The following is a 14,913-nucleotide window of genomic DNA, read 5'->3' as shown; positions in this document are numbered from 1 at the left end:
ACACACACACCATGTAGCCCCAAGCACCCTCCCCGCCCCGCGCAACCTGGAAGCCATCAGTCTGTCTGCTGGGGCACGATGGCGGATCTTGTCCCATGGACAAGATCGAGCTCGGCCCAGGACGGTTGGGGTTGATGCCACCCGGACCACCTGACATTTGATCAAGGCACCGAACAGGCGACTTCCACCTCTGCTGCAGCTCCTTGGGTCTTTCGCCTCCCCGTTCCGTCCAGCTAGCATAACCCCGTCCGGCCCCAGGCACGGCTGGTGCAGCTCAGCGGCTGGACGGGGACGAAGCTGCATGAAGCTCAGCAAGCTCATCGGACATGCAGCTGGTAGCTCGGCTTCGAGACCTGTCTTTGTTCTGGCCTCTCTCCATTAGGGCTGCTTGGGGTTTCCCCGCAGCTGTCGGATCTATGCCCGCTCAGAATCAGGATTCCTTGACCACGACCACAACCAAAACCCTATACCCCGCTATCCCATCCATCGGCTTATAGCGATTGCCTGACAGTAACAGACAGACAGACTCCTTTGCTTCTTCCCACCTACCAATTCAAGTTCCCGCAAAACGCAACAAAGGAATGCGCCTACTTCCAGGGCGGGGGTGAGAGACAGACCAAACGCGGTCACACAACATTCCCGTAGCGAGCCGTGAACCGAAGAGACCGTTTTTCGAGAAGCCACACCACCACACAGCCCACCCCACAAACCGCCAACTTGGGATCACAGTATGTCTGACGGCCAGTTTTTCAAATTTTGATGCTTCGCTCCTGCCTTCATCCTTTAGCTCCCCCGGCCAACATAGAGACTGAAGCTTTACTTCCATATAGAAGCGTTCAACCGCGGCCAGGACAACCCGTACCTGGTGCCTGCCCAACGAAGATAGGCTAGCCGGAGGTTATCTCCGCACCGGCTCCAGTCTTCCTTCCAGAGCAAGAAGCCCTGTCGAGCTTTATCAACCTTGTTTTGTTTGAGGACTTCAAAAATCAAACCCGAACTCTGCTGCAGAGATCGAGTTCCCCTTATTTTCATTAACAACCACTTGGTATTTCGTTAACGACCACTTGGTATTTCATTATCAACCACTTGGTTGTAGCTGGCAGTCCATTGCATTGTGGGTGAATCCAGCAGACCATCACAGCAGCGAGATGGATGAGCCCACCCACTACTTTGATCAATGCCTGGACGAGTTAGAAGAGAGGCCTGCCTATCAAACACCAGACCACAACGTCGGTGAGCAACCCATGGAGCTCAACTTTGCATCATACGACGACAAGCTAGGCTTCGGGCCCTCTCCATCCCAAGATGACCCCCATCCAGATATCGACCTGGGCGGTCCATCATTCGACTGGCCAGTCGGCACCACCATGGATCCCAACGCTGGTCAAAAACTCTTCGTCGACCCAGGTCTCTACCATCCAGACCCCGACGGCGAAGACATCAAAGCCGACATGCAGATTCTCTCCATGGAGATGTCCCGCCCATCCACCCAACGAAGCTCATCCAGCAAATCGCAGTCGAACCGAGCCTCCAAGTCGGGGAGCACTTCCACCGACATCACCCTCCCAGAAGACGCCCTTCAAAGTCATGCACCAAATAAGAAGCGAAAGACTCGAAAAAATAAGAAGGAGGCCAATATGGAGCAAGACGAACACAAACGCAACAAGTTTCTCGAACGGAACCGCATCGCGGCTAGCAAGTGCCGAGAAAAGAAAAAGGTCTTTGTCTCGGAACTCGAAGAGGCCAAGGTTGGGCTTGAAACCCAGCATGCGGCCCTCCAGATGGAATTCAATGGCTTGGTACACGAGGTCGGCCAGCTAAAGCATCACTTGCTGACACACTCCAAATGCAACGATCCGAACATTGACCGGTGGCTGAACAACGAGGCGCGGAGGTATGTGCAGACCAGCAACGAGTTATTCGGAGCCGGGTTCACCTTCGGGCAGCCAACAACAGGGGTGAGCCAACCTCCGGTTCTGACACCGGCATCACCACGGAGCAGGAATCCGAGCATCGCTTCGAGTCAGTACCAACTCCAGGCGGGGATGACAGGGTTTGAGGGATTGACGGGAGGGCCGGGGAGCACGTCGGGGAGTGACCGGCAGGGGAGCATTGCTTATCCTCCTGGTGAGTCTCTGTTTTGGGCAGCGGCCACGCCGACGGGTGGTGGTTGCTGCGGCGACGGGGGAGGTGGGTTCTTGTTACCGGCCTAGTTTGAGACTTACACTCCTTTCCCAGGTCCGGCTGCTCTGTATGCGTCCCCGACCGATACTGCGTTTCCGGTTTCGTATTTGGATGACCCGGCGACCGGTGCGGGCCATGTTCATTTGAATGGTGGGGGATTGCTTAAGAGGGAGTCGCCGACGGGGTTCAATTATGATCATATGCCGGACTCGATGTTTAGTCCTGGGGTGGAGGATGGGGGGGAGGGTTTTGGGGCGTGATGAGAGGGGTGAAGGAGTGGTTGAGTTGAAGAAGGAAGCGAAATATCGTTTTTGAAAGAAGAAGGATGCTGGTGTCCACGAGGGTATGGACAAGATGACAATCATCGACCCCTGAAGCTGGGCGTTTGTTGTTGACTGGTTGATGTGTCGTCCATACACAAACCTTGGTGGCCCAGAGGTCGGGTACTGCTTCCGATGAGCAGAAGCATCGTCTCTTCCAAGAGTTGGGAAAGAACCCACAACAAGAAGATTTTTTTTTAAAAAAAAAAACAATAAGGGGATACTGAGGAACACTCTAGCGACCCACAAAGTCTAATAATACAGAGGAGGAAAGGAAAGAGAAAGAAAGCATATGTTCATACCGGAAGTTTTATATGTTTTTGCTGGGGTCGTTGGAGTTTGACGTTACTTTTGGGTGGATCATGATGGTTATGGAAGGAAAATGATATTTTTTGGGAGTGTTGAATAATCCGTTCGTTCGTTGTGTCGTGTGTTGCCTGCCTGGCCCCTTGTTCGTCGGGATTAAATACGTCATATGGTGTTGCCGATCAGGGGGGGTTTGATTCATGGGGACGTGATTGGGGTTGCTTGGGTTGTATGAGAAGCTGCTACTTGGGGGTGTGTGATAGTTGAGCAAAGTAGAATAATTGAAGAAGGAATTTTGTTCTTCTGGGACAGACATGTGAGATGTGGAAGATTTAAGATTCTTTTTCTTTTTTAAAAAAAACTGACAAGAAAAGGTGAAAGGTGGGAGGGGAGGGGGGCTTTGACAAGACACTGTGCGGCTGATTGGAGAGGGTGTTGGTCTTGTAAGCTGTGGCGTCATAGGGGGGATTTTTTTGGGGGGTGGGTGGTGATTGGTTGGTGATGTGTGTGAAAAGGTCGCTTGTTGATTGATAAGCCGGGACAACAGGAAGGGTCATGATAGTAGGAGGAGGAGGAGGAGGAGGAGGGAGGGAGGTTGTTACATGGAATCAAAAGAATGATAAAGTTTAAAAGAGAAGAAAAAAGTGGTTTTCTGTAAGTGCGGTTTGTGTGGATCGAACACACGACCTTCAGATTATCCTGGTGGTGGATATTTGGATTTGAGTTGAAGTGGACTTCAGTCTGACGCTCTCCCAACTGAGCTAAACCCGCGGCTTGGTTGATAGTGGAGGGTGGAGGGTGGAGGGTGGGTATATAAGGAGCGTGATTGCGATGGAAAAGGTCCAAAAAATGGGAGAAAATCTTAATGAAAAGTATTGAATGGTGTAAGAGAGATCTCAAATACAAGAGCAGGAAGGAGAATTTTCATTCAAGATAGTGCAATGCATATCTGACGTCGAAGAAACCATCTCATCTTTTTGGGTATCAAAACTATGTCAACGACCGGTTTGTCCTGCTGGCTTTTTGAGTTCATACAACTCGAGGCCCTCATATATACTCTCGTTTATAACCTGTTAGCCTCGACCATGCCCTTTTAAAACACACTCCTTTTCTTCCACATCTCAGAGATTTTAGAAGCCCGAAGATCCACAAATGATTGATGTAATGTCCGTAACGCCTCACCATCCCAATCCGTTGCTTTTGCTTTTTCTGACCCTACAAAACCTCCTCCACCTCCTCCACCTCCTCCATAACCTGCACCGGCGTTGGCACCCCCTCACCCTCACCCTCACTCGCCGCACCCTCCATCTCCACATTCCCATCCTCATCCTTCTCTGCCGCCCCCTCGTCAAAGAATTTCCTCACAATCTCATCCTCCCTCTGCTTCTCCAGCTGCTTCTTGGTCAGCTTCTTCGCCTTTTCGCTCTCGCCAAAGACGTCGTTGTTGATTTCTTCCCATGGTTTCCTCCTCGTGTTGATCACCTTGGCGTGGCCCTTGCTCTTTTCGATCTTGGTGATGGTGCGCTCCATGACGGCTTCGGCCATGTCCATGCTTCTTTCCTGGCGCTTCCGGGCTTTGGAGCTGAGCTGGGCTTTGCGGCCGGTTTTGCGGGTGGGTTTGGAGACGGAGGAGGCGAGCTGGGCGGCGAGAACGGCGGGGCGGTGGTGGTCGGTGGAGATGGGGGGTGGGAGGGCGGATTTGAGGGATTTGTCCGTGTTAATGTCTATGGGCTCTTCGCGGCGGGAGGCGCGGGAGTGTTTTGATGGGCCTGGAGGGGAGGGGGGTTAGTACATTCTGCGACTGCTGTTGGGATGGGTGGAGAATTACCTTTTTTGCCCTTGGAAATTGTTGGTTTGGCCATTGTGGAGTTTGTTGTAAACAGACCGAACTTTGCAGCGTATCGAGCAGAATGGCGCAGCAAAGGTTGAGGTCTGAGGGTTTGGTGATGATGGTGTTTGGTGTTTATCGGCGGGCGGAAATTCCTTATCGATGTGTATTTTCTTGCCAAGCCTGGTTTTTTGGGTGGGGTTGTTGTGCTTGACGTTGCAGCGATGCAGCATTTGGCGTTTGCTAGCATCCCTGCTCCCCAGAAAATGGGGCTGGAGAGCTTCAATTTTTTGCCTTTTGCTGCCTGCAGTGCGTTGGGAAACTGGTCGCTTTGCAGCAAATAGGGACAAAGTGAACTCAATGTCTTCCGAATCGTCAACAAACACACCCTCCAGGCAGCCCAATCAAGCCAGACGAAAACAATAACCGTCACAAAACAGCCAGAATGATAGAAGGGCTGACCCTGGCCCCACCGCCGGCTGGGGTGTTCGTCCATTCAACTGCCAGGCGGCCAATTGCTGGCGTCAGATCCATCCCCTCCCCTGTCGCTTTGCTCTTTTCCACATGCTGACTTGTGACTTTCTGGCTTTTCCATTTGAACGCCCACAGCTTTTTCAACCTCAACAGGTTACGGAGTGCATTCCCATCGACAAACTCAAAAGAGGTCATGGAAGTAATTATATTCGCTCGTTAACCCTCACTTCCATCCGCTGCTGCTGCTGCTTCGTGATTGCGCAGCTTCCGTCCGCTCTGCAACGCCGCCACCAGCACCGACACCAGCTGCTCGCTCGCAGATCACAAACACAGCAACACCGCACCGACAATGAATACCGAAGCGTACCGGCGCATACTGGGCCAAGTGGAAACCCGCGTTGGCCTCGATTCACAACAGCATTCTACTTTGCGACAGCTCAAAGACCGCGCCGTTGGCCCGATAGGCATTATCGTAACCCTCATCGTCGTCCTCGTCAGCTGGATCTATCAGATTGCTAAACGGCAAGGGAGGGTCCCTGATTTGTCACAGCTTATCTGGAAAATACTCGTGGCTTTCACTCCGGCCAGGCTGCTTTACGCCATGGACGACTTTCTCAACCCCTCCCTTTTTCCGCGGCCCCCGTCGGCCGATAGACCTACGACTCATGAAGCTAAGAGCGATGTTCTTAAGAAGATGTTGGGCTTGGAGACGGCGGCAGGAATTTTGAACTCGGGCATTGAAGCGGGGCGCAAGAGCTTGACTACCCTGTCCACTGCAGCGTTGAATGTGGCACGTAAAAGCTCGCCAGACCAGCCTCCGGGACTTTTGAACATGGACAACTCTTGCTTTCAGAACAGCATCCTTCAGGGACTCGCGTCTTTGAGGCCCTTTCCAGGATATCTCTCAGCAGTCTCTTCAGCCATGACTTCAGCCGACAGCTTCACGATCAGCAAGCTTCATAAGCTGGTTCTGGATCTTAACAACCTGTCAAACAACGGGAGAACGCTGGGCACGCCGGCCGTTTTGAAGAAGATGAATACCTGGCAACAACAGGATGCTCAGGAATACTACTCCAAGCTTCTCGATCAGATCAGCAAGGAGGTCGCAAAAAGCTTGAAGAATCCTCAGAATTCCCCGGCATTAGAGCTTGATTGGTCGCGCGACGACTCGGACTCGAGCCAGCACAGCGATGACAGCGGGTACCATAGCATGGAGAGTCAGTCCAAGTATGGGCAAGATATCCGCGTGACTCGAAACCCCCTGGAAGGCCTCATCGCCCAGCGTGTAGCATGTGTCTCATGCGGCTACTGCAGTGGCCTGGACATGATTCCCTTCAACTGTTTGACCCTCAACCTTGGAAAGCGGATGGAGCATGATCTTTATGAGAGACTGGATGCCTATACCAGCCTTGAGGCGATCCAGGACGTCGAGTGTACCAAGTGCACCTTGCTTAACTCCCGCAGTGGTCTCCAGGCTCTCGCGGAGCGAGCCAACATTCCTGGCTTGGCGGAAAGAATCCAGATTATTGAGGAGGCGTTGGAGGAGGAGGATTTCAAAGATGATACGCTGAAGAAGTGCAACATCCCTCGGACACAGCGGAAGAGTTCTACCAAGACTAAGCAAACGTCTATCGCCCGGCCACCGCAAAGCTTGGTTTTCCACATCAACAGGTCGGTGTTTGACGAACGTACTGGTCGGTTATACAAAAACGGAGCAAATGTTCGGTTCCCGATGGAGCTTGACCTGGGCCCTTGGTGTGTTGGGAGCGCGGCAGGCCTGACGGGTCGGGATCTGAGTTCGGATGGGGAGGAGTGGATTACAGACCCTCGCTCGTCGATGGTGGCGGGAGGAGAAAGGATGTCCCGGATTACCGGTCCGATATACACATTACGGGCGGTGGTTGCTCACTATGGTAGACATGAGAATGGGCACTATGTCTGCTTTCGGAAACACCCCAAGTCATCATCACCGCCAGCGGCGGCACCAGAAGTGGGAGGAGCGACGGATGAGCCGCCTAAGCTTGCGTCGGAGAAGGACATGTCTGCGGATGCACCCTCGACACCGGTGACTCGTGGGACTCTGGAGGAGGATCTGGAGGAGGAGCAGTGGTGGTCACTGAGTGATGAGGATGTCGCCAGGGTGGATGAGGATACGGTGCTGGCGCAGGGCGGGGTGTTTATGCTGTTTTATGACTGTGTTGATCCTGAGCAGACTTTGATGACTGCTGAGCTTGCGAGTTGTGATGAGATGCAAGAGGGGGGGGTTCAAGGGCCGGTGTCGTCATTTTTGAAGGTCGATGGTCCAGAAGAGGAAATCCAGGGGCCGATGTCGTTTTTGAAGGTTGATGGTCCGGAAACGCCAGCGATATCAACGGAGGGTGATGCGTCGTTGTCAGAAGCTGCGGCGATACCGTTACCTGACGGCAATGATAGTGACTACTGATTGTTCATGGTGGATAACTGGGTGTATTTTGCATTTTTCTTTCTACACAGCGATGGTGTTGGGGCGTTTTTTTGGGGGATATACCATGGGCTTTTATTACACGAGCCAAGACAAGATTTTTGCTTTTTTTTATATCATTCTTGAACTTGGATCAGATCAGGACATAAATGGACAACAACACAGCGCTGAAGCGTTTCAACATTATTAGCCGGTGGGTGGGGAAATGGGACAGATGGATGGGGGATGTTATATGTACTTATTAGCTTTGCTTCATCAGCGAGTTCAACAACTATTAAAATGAATGAGAGGCAGCGATGAAGATGATTATTAGACAAATGTTGTGTGTTGTGCGACGTTGCAAATCAAGATGTGTATCTCTCTCTGTGTGTGTGTGTGTGTGTGTGTGTGTGTGTGTGTGTGTGTGTGTGTGTGTGTGTGTGTGCCTGGTTCCAAGATGCTACAGTTGTACGAGCTGCATACACTGCCGCACATGGAGATTACTTACACCTGGCACAGCACATGGAGATTATACCTTACACCTGGGCTCTGCCTGGTTTTGGGTCGGCTCGGTATTTCCAAGGTGTCGGATTTTCCGAGGGGTAGGTAGGTGGTTTAACGTTTGGTCGTGTGTCCAAACATGAGGGGATTGCGAGTTGAACATGGCTGCTTATCGTGAGTTTTTGGCGTAGGTATAACGGTACTAAACCTAAATTACCTTACATTAGCTTTTATAATCTTAAATTTCCGATCACAGCTTAGTCTGCTTATTTACATTTTATTTTACTACCTTACCTTTACTTTTATTCTATATTTGTGACGAACCCCTATGCAGAACCTCTGAAAGGGACTTTTTGTAGGGCATGAACCAACAGACGGGAGGTGGTGGTGATGCTGACAGTACTTTGTGGGATTGGTATTTTTGTGTGACGAGGCGGGGAGAGTCAGAGGAGATGACTCCTAGACAGGTGTTTCTCACAATGATAACATCTTTCAATGCAAGCAGAAGTCGTTGATATCAAGACCTGGGATAGACCCGCTGATCTGCGGATGTTAAGAGTCCGCTTCTTTTTCTCGCCTATCAGGGTGTCATTTTTTCAGGGAGGGGGACCCCGCTGGGCTATCCATGATGCTATGTTTGGAGGGGAAAAGGGCGGAATTTCGAGAGAAAGATGCCCGGAACCGGTGATAATAAATGCAAAAAGATGTCTCTGGGAAAGGGATAAATTCAGATGAACCTGAAGGGGTGCAGGTGAGAAGGGATAATAAGCCTCCTAGACATTTTTTGCTATCATGACCCCTATTTCATGTGCCCCCTGGTTGCATGCGGTCCAGATTTCTCTACAACTTCTCAATGCGACATTGGTTGCACCATTCGTCCGTCCGCGCTGACGAATTAAAGGGTCCGATTTGAGAGTGTGCAGGGGGAAAAAACATCTCTCCCCGCCGTTGGATTTGGTGCTGGTGACACCTGGGGTCTGCTGGTTTTGTACCGTAAGCAGGGGTGGGTTTTGTTAGCGAGCGAGCGGCTCAGCCCAGTCACAGTCGCAAGCGCCCCCCATGTCCCCATCGTGGGTAGGTTGGTGCCTGTCCCCAGTTATTTTGTTGTTGGTCCTTTTGCACTTTTGGCGAACACGACAACCTCGTTTCTTCCCTCTTTTGCCTTCTCTCCCTCTTTCGCGGGATCTCTGGGTCGTTGAGTATTTTTTACTTTTTCCGCTCTGCTGCCGATAGGAGAGCAAACGCGCAACGCGGAGAGAGCAATTTGGGAAAACACTCGTTAAATTATTTTCTGGCTGCCTCCTCCCCACTATCAATCACCACCGCCGCCGACCAGACGAGTATTACACCCTCCCTTACGTTCAACGCGCTTCGCATCGCAAAAGTTGTCTCTCGCTTCCCCTGCGCAAAAGGTTAAACTTTAACGACTACCCGGAACCCGAAAGCCGATCTCTTTTTTGCGCCCGCGCGCGCGCCCGGTACCGATTCCGCCCGAATAGACATACAGCACCCCCGGATCCCCGGACTCGATGGCTGCGGCCAACAACGATGATGATGTCGAGAGGCAGCAGTTGCACCCTGAGCCTCAGGCGGCAGAGGCCGAGAAGCCGCGCCCGACGACGGTTCAGCGGGGAGGATTACACCCCATCTTTTACATCTTGTATGCATTCCCCAGAGAGACGTCATAGCAGGCGGCGCATGTCGTGAGGGAACAGGAGGACTGATACTGGGATAGAGCGTGGATTTTCTTTTCCAACTTGACGATTCTGTTCAACAAGTGGATGATTGATGGGAGGGGGTTCAGTGCGTATTTCTGTTCTACATCTCTTCCTATACTGTGAACGATGCTAACCTACTCGCAGAATATCGTACGTACAACCCGCACTGACACACTGAATGAATATTAACCCCCCAAATCCAGCCGTGATCCTCACCTGCTGGCACCTCGTCTTCGCAACCGTAGCAACCCAAATCCTAGCCCGCACCACCCACCTCCTCGACGGCCGCAAGAACATCAAAATGACCGGCCGCATCTACCTCCGCGCCATCGTCCCCATCGGCCTCCTCTACTCGGCCAGCCTGGTCTGCTCCAACATGGTCTACCTCTACCTCTCAGTCGCCTTCATCCAGATGCTCAAAGCCGCCGCCCCCGTCGCGGTCCTGCTCACGGCCTGGGCCTGGGGGGTCGAGGAGCCCTCGCTCAAGCGCTTCCTCAACATCCTCTTCATCGTCGCCGGCGTCGGTCTCGCTTCCCTAGGCGAGATCAACTTTTCCATGGCTGGTTTCCTGTTCCAGGTTGGGGGGATCGTGTTTGAGGCTATGAGGTTGATCATGATTCAGGTTTTGCTGAGCGGGGAGGACATGAAGATGGACCCGCTGGTGAGCTTGTATTACTACGCTCCCGTCTGCGCGGTGATGAATGTGATTGTGGCTATTGGGAGCGAGGCGAACAGGTTTGACTTTGGGGATGTGGGGAGGGCGGGGGCGGGGTTGTTGGTGCTGAATGCGATGGTGGCGTTTATGTTGAATGTTTCGAGTGTTTTCCTCGTAAGTCAATATCCCCCCTTAACTGTCCAGCACAAAGATACTAACAACCACGTAAAGATCGGAAAGACCTCGGGGCTGGTAATGACCCTGACGGGCATCCTCAAAAACATTTTGCTGGTCATCATCTCGGTCATGATCTGGAAGACAAACATCACGGCGATCCAGTTTGTGGGTTACGCCATCGCCACGGCAGGGTTGGCGTATTACTCCCTCGGGTGGGAGCAGACGGTTGCCATCTCGGTCGGTGTCTGGGTGTACGCCAAGAGCTTGTGGGAGAGGGTGGCAGGGAGTTACTCGCCGCTCAGCCAGGGGGAGGGAGGAGGAAGTCAAGAAGGAACGGGGAGGTTACCTGCGGCTGTGAAGAGGGCGTTGATCATGGGGTTGGTTGTTGTGACGGTGGTGGTGCTGGTGGCTGGGTTCCTTTATGGGAGCGGGGGGCCGGCTACGGGGCCGGTGTCGAAGGAGGTTGAGGAGATTGGGCAGGGGGCATAAGTGATTTATTAGATTTAATGGGGTGGTTGTTTTCGGTTTTGGGTTTGTTTGTCTCTCTCTCTCTCTCTCTCTCTCTCTCTCTCTTTTTTTTTTGAATAGGGAGGGGTTTGAATATTGTAATGATGTATGAAAATTGGGGTAAACTGGGCTCTTTTTTTTTTGCGTTTATGTTTTTATGTTTATGTTTTTTTGTTTTGTGTACAAGACCCAGGGAGCTGGATAAGGGATCAAGCCTTGACATTTCAGAATCAGCGTTTACGTTGTTTTTTCACGTTACTGCGTTGACACGATTTCATTGTACATATTCTATCCCATTGCCAAAGGCATATATGATGCTGTGAATCATTTTGGTTCCTTTCAATTTATGTCCATAGTTTCACACATCTCAGAAATACAAGTACATACAAAACATCTATTACTCTACAGGGTATATCTGTATTCTATCCAGTCCCTCCCCCTCACTTCCCATTCGCCATCCGTCCGCCTAGAGAAAGATAAACAGGCCTATACTCATCCCTCGCCCTCCCCCAAAGATCATCACCGCGAACGTTCGTTTTCTGAACCAGTTTTCCCACCACCAGTTCTTGCGGCTTTGCCGGCAGACTTTAACCCCGGCTTCTGCTCCGTCGCCTGTCACGATCCCTGCGAGTCCGGCTCCTGTCCCTATCCCTATCCCGATCACGACTCCTCTCGCGATGTCGGCTGTGATCACGGTCTCTGTCCCGACTTCTGTCTCTGCTCCTATCCCTATCCCGTCTGAAATCCCGATCTCTGTCCCTGTCTCTGTCGCGGTTCCTGCTTCTGTCCCTGTCCCGGTCTCTCTGCCGGCTCCGATTCCGCGACCTGCTCCTCCTCCTGTCACCCCTGCTATCATCTCTTCTCCTGTCACGGTCACGGTCACGATCCCTATCCCTCGGCCTGTCCCGATCACCATCATACCTATCCCCCCCCCTGTAATCCATCCTGTCCCTCTCTCTATCTTTGTCCCTCCTGTCTCTGTCTCTATCCCTATCCCGATCTCTCTCCCGATCCCTCTCCCCGGGTTGATACCGATCGCTATTCTCCACCCGCCTCTTCACAACCTCCGGACTCCTCTCCCCCGTCCTCCTCCCCTCCTCCAGCCCCTTCTCCCTCGCCTCCTTCTGCGCCGCAAGATAGGCCTTAGCTTCCTGCTCCCTCTTCTTGACCTCGGCTTGTTTCCAAGCCTCCTTTTCCGTCTGGTTGAGGCGGGAGGGCGGGCGGGCGACCATGGAAGCCGGGGAGCGGGACCGGTCTCGGGGGTGGAGTTTGCTGCCGTCTTTATCGGTGGCAGTATCCTTCTTTTCGCGCTCTCGGCTACGGTTGCGAGAGCGCGATCTGTCTCGTCTATCTCTGTCTCTGTCGCGGTCTCTATCCCGGCGATCACGAGAACGGGAACGGGTTCTGTCACGACGGTTGAAACGTAAGCGAGAGCGAGAACGATCGCGGCGGTCGGGTCTAGAGCGGGGAGAGCGGGTTCTGTCGCGATCTCGGTGGCGGGAACGGCTGCGGTCCCGCCTGTCGTCTGTTCTGGCTGTCCGAGGCCGGGAGCGGCTGCGCTCGCGGGCTTCTGATTTGGTCGGTGTTTCTTTTGGAATGGCCGCCTCGTCCTTTCTCTTGGTGGGGGTCTCCTCGACCTTTCGGTCGTCTCTCCTGTCATCACGCCGGTCGTCACGGCGATCATCCCTCCTATCATCCCTTCTGCGTGAACGACTTCTGTCCCTCCTGTCATCTCTCCTATCGCGCACTCTAGACCGACTCCTTCTCCTGGAACGACTACGGTCGTCATGCCTTGGTCGCGGTGACCGGGTGCGAGGTCGCCGACGGTCATCGTCCCGCTCCCTGCTTCGTTCCCTACGAGCGGGCCTCGAAGGACTCCTACTCCTCCGACGCTCCTTTTCGGCTCTCGGCTCGGCAGGTTTAGCATCTGTTGACTCCTTGACGGCAGGAGCCGCCTTGGTCTCCACCGTTTCCTTCACAACCGGCTCTTCTGGCTTTTTAACCTCGGCGGCAACCTTTGGCGAATCTCTCCGAATAGGATCGATGGCCGAAACCGGCTTTGACTTTCTAGGCGGTGGGACCAGTACAGGGTCGATCTCCAACTCGGGCTGCTTCGGCGCAACACGCTTGCTTTCCCTGAGAAGATCCGCAAGAGCCTCCTGTTCCAGGCGCTCTTGCTCCTCCTTCGTAAGCGGCTTCTTGACCTCTTCGGTTTTCCTCTCAGCAGAACGCTTCCTAGACCGGTCTCGATCACGATCTCTGTCTCGGTCCCTATCCCTCCCCTTGTCACGGGATCGATCACGGTTCCGACTCCTGTCACGGTCCCGGTTGGACCGATCACCCGACCCTCGATAGCTGTCATATCCAACCTGGATCCGATCCCGTCGTCGGTCCCTATCCCGACTGTCATCACGCCCCCGGTCCTTATCCCTTTCCTCTCTTTCTCTTTCTCTTTCCCTCTCGCGCTCTTTCCGTCTCTGTTCCCTCTCCTCCTCCCTCTCCCTCTCCCGCTGCTCCCTTCTTTCCCTCCTCTCCTTTTCCCTCCGCTCATCCTCCTCCTTCTCCTTCTTCCTCCTCGCCTCCCTGGCAGCCCTTTCCTCCTCTCTTCGCTTCGCATCCTCCTTCTCCTTGATCGCCCTCTCCAACTTCCTCTTGTTCTCCTCTATCGCCTGAAGCTCCATCCGGACACGCTCATTATGCGCACGGCGCGCGGCTGTCTCGGCGGCATACTCCTCGTCAGTCTTTGCGCCCAAGAGCCGTTCCTTCTCCGCCTCCTCATCTCCTATCTCAGCACGGCGGAGCTCGCGAAGTTGGGCTTCAATAGCGCCCCGGTTGATCAGCTTGCTGATCATCTCCTCGGCTCTCTGATAAACGCCCGATCGATCAAGTGCGCCATCGATAAGAGCGGCGGCTTTGGTTCGCTCGAGGGTTAGTAGCTGGGCGGGGTTCTTTTCGATTTCTCGTTCAGCGACTTCAAGTATTTCTTTGGTGATCTCAGCTTCTTGACCCTGTGAGGTTGGGTTAGTCGGAGAGCACCCCAGGGGTGGTGGGAGAGGTTGTGAGGGATAGTACGTACTTCGAATTCTTGCCATACTTCCTTGCGCACGGCATCATAACCGCCCTTCTTCTTGAAGCTGTGGGCTAGGCTGTCGATGGTGGCCCGCTTGACTTGTGACAAGGGGAGATCGGAGGCTTTGAACTTCCTCACGACTGGCGGCGCGGGCGCTGGAGGGGGGGTGGGAGCTGGCGCATCGGCCATTGATGCGGTCGCCATGATTGCGATGTAGGTTTGATTATCGTTTAACGCGCGCTCGGTTTCTGTTTCGTTGTCGCAGCACAGAGAGGAAGGAAGGGGACACCGTTCACCCAGTCGGTTGAATGGGCACCGAGATTTTTGCTCAGGGCATTTCCAAAGTCGGGTGGAAAAAAGAAGTCGCTTTTCGAGAGTTGGCTGGAGCAATTGAACAAGTAAAAAAGACGCAATAGCGCAAGGCAGTTAGTTGTACAACAAACAAACTTTTGACAAATGCAACGATTGGGACGTTCAAGAAATCCAGTCGCGTCCAATTGCTGCGAGTGACGGGGAACCTTCAACACACGCCAGAAAGATTCTAGTGGGGCGCCTGATATCTTGGCGTTGGCAAGGGTTGAATGCAAGGGAAAGAATGCAACGACAGGCATTCCACAAGCCACGAGAGCACGAGCCACTTCCAGCCTTGCAGTTGCTTGCCAGGTGGGACCGAGCTGGCACCTGGCAAGCAGCAAGCAACGTCAGTCGTGATCCCGCAGTGGGTGTGCGCAGC

General features: G+C 53.3%; 5 protein-coding genes and 1 non-coding gene across 6 annotated transcripts; 3 read left to right on the top strand and 3 right to left on the bottom strand.

The window, feature by feature from the left end:
- Window positions 1–6: 6 nt before the first annotated feature.
- Window positions 7–3,101, top strand: QC761_205200 (uncharacterized protein). The gene is made up of 3 exons (XM_062876247.1): window positions 7–728; window positions 831–2,127; window positions 2,239–3,101. Exons 2-3 carry the CDS (start codon window positions 1,149–1,151, stop codon window positions 2,442–2,444), a joined length of 1,185 nt encoding a protein of 394 aa, XP_062734828.1. The 5' UTR covers window positions 7–728; window positions 831–1,148; the 3' UTR covers window positions 2,445–3,101.
- Window positions 3,102–3,469: 368 nt separating this feature from the next.
- Window positions 3,470–3,581, bottom strand: QC761_0036780. The gene has a single exon. It is a non-coding gene; the product is annotated as a tRNA-Phe (tRNA).
- A 182-nt stretch (window positions 3,582–3,763) lies between these two features.
- QC761_205190 (uncharacterized protein) lies at window positions 3,764–5,176 on the bottom strand. Its single transcript, XM_062876246.1, is given in 3 exon segments — window positions 3,764–4,034; window positions 4,044–4,579; window positions 4,639–5,176. Coding segments are annotated over 3 exon segments (1,041 nt in total). The 5' UTR covers window positions 5,135–5,176; the 3' UTR covers window positions 3,764–4,025.
- Window positions 5,177–5,461: 285 nt separating this feature from the next.
- On the top strand, window positions 5,462–7,555 carry UBP1 (ubiquitin-specific protease ubp1; the record flags this gene model as incomplete). Its single annotated transcript, XM_062876245.1, has 1 exon — window positions 5,462–7,555. One exon carries the CDS (start codon window positions 5,462–5,464, stop codon window positions 7,553–7,555), a length of 2,094 nt encoding a protein of 697 aa, XP_062734826.1.
- Window positions 7,556–9,215: 1,660 nt separating this feature from the next.
- Window positions 9,216–11,092, top strand: QC761_205170 (uncharacterized protein; the record flags this gene model as incomplete). Its single annotated transcript, XM_062876244.1, has 5 exons — window positions 9,216–9,713; window positions 9,789–9,856; window positions 9,916–9,921; window positions 9,975–10,600; window positions 10,658–11,092. Exons 1-5 carry the CDS (start codon window positions 9,583–9,585, stop codon window positions 11,090–11,092), a joined length of 1,266 nt encoding a protein of 421 aa, XP_062734825.1. The 5' UTR covers window positions 9,216–9,582.
- Window positions 11,093–11,135: 43 nt separating this feature from the next.
- QC761_205160 (uncharacterized protein) lies at window positions 11,136–14,384 on the bottom strand (the record flags this gene model as incomplete). Its single annotated transcript, XM_062876243.1, has 2 exons — window positions 11,136–14,118; window positions 14,187–14,384. The coding sequence occupies 2 exons, from the start codon at window positions 14,382–14,384 to the stop codon at window positions 11,698–11,700; spliced, it is 2,619 nt and encodes an 872-aa protein (XP_062734824.1). The 3' UTR covers window positions 11,136–11,697.
- Window positions 14,385–14,913: the final 529 nt, after the last annotated feature.

This window comes from Podospora bellae-mahoneyi, chromosome 2, assembly GCF_035222275.1.
Source record: "Podospora bellae-mahoneyi strain CBS 112042 chromosome 2, whole genome shotgun sequence".
Classification (NCBI taxonomy): domain Eukaryota; kingdom Fungi; phylum Ascomycota; class Sordariomycetes; order Sordariales; family Podosporaceae; genus Podospora; species Podospora bellae-mahoneyi.
This window is presented reverse-complemented; position numbering and strand designations above follow the sequence as displayed.

Bases quoted from the DNA above. Each gene is read 5' to 3' on its own strand.
- QC761_205200 (XM_062876247.1), top strand. From the start codon at position 1,149: ATGGATGAGCCCACCCACTACTTTGATCAATGCCTGGACGAGTTAGAA. The intron at 2,128-2,238 runs GTGAGTCTCTGT...CTCCTTTCCCAG, and splicing joins GAGCATTGCTTATCCTCCTG to GTCCGGCTGCTCTGTATGCG.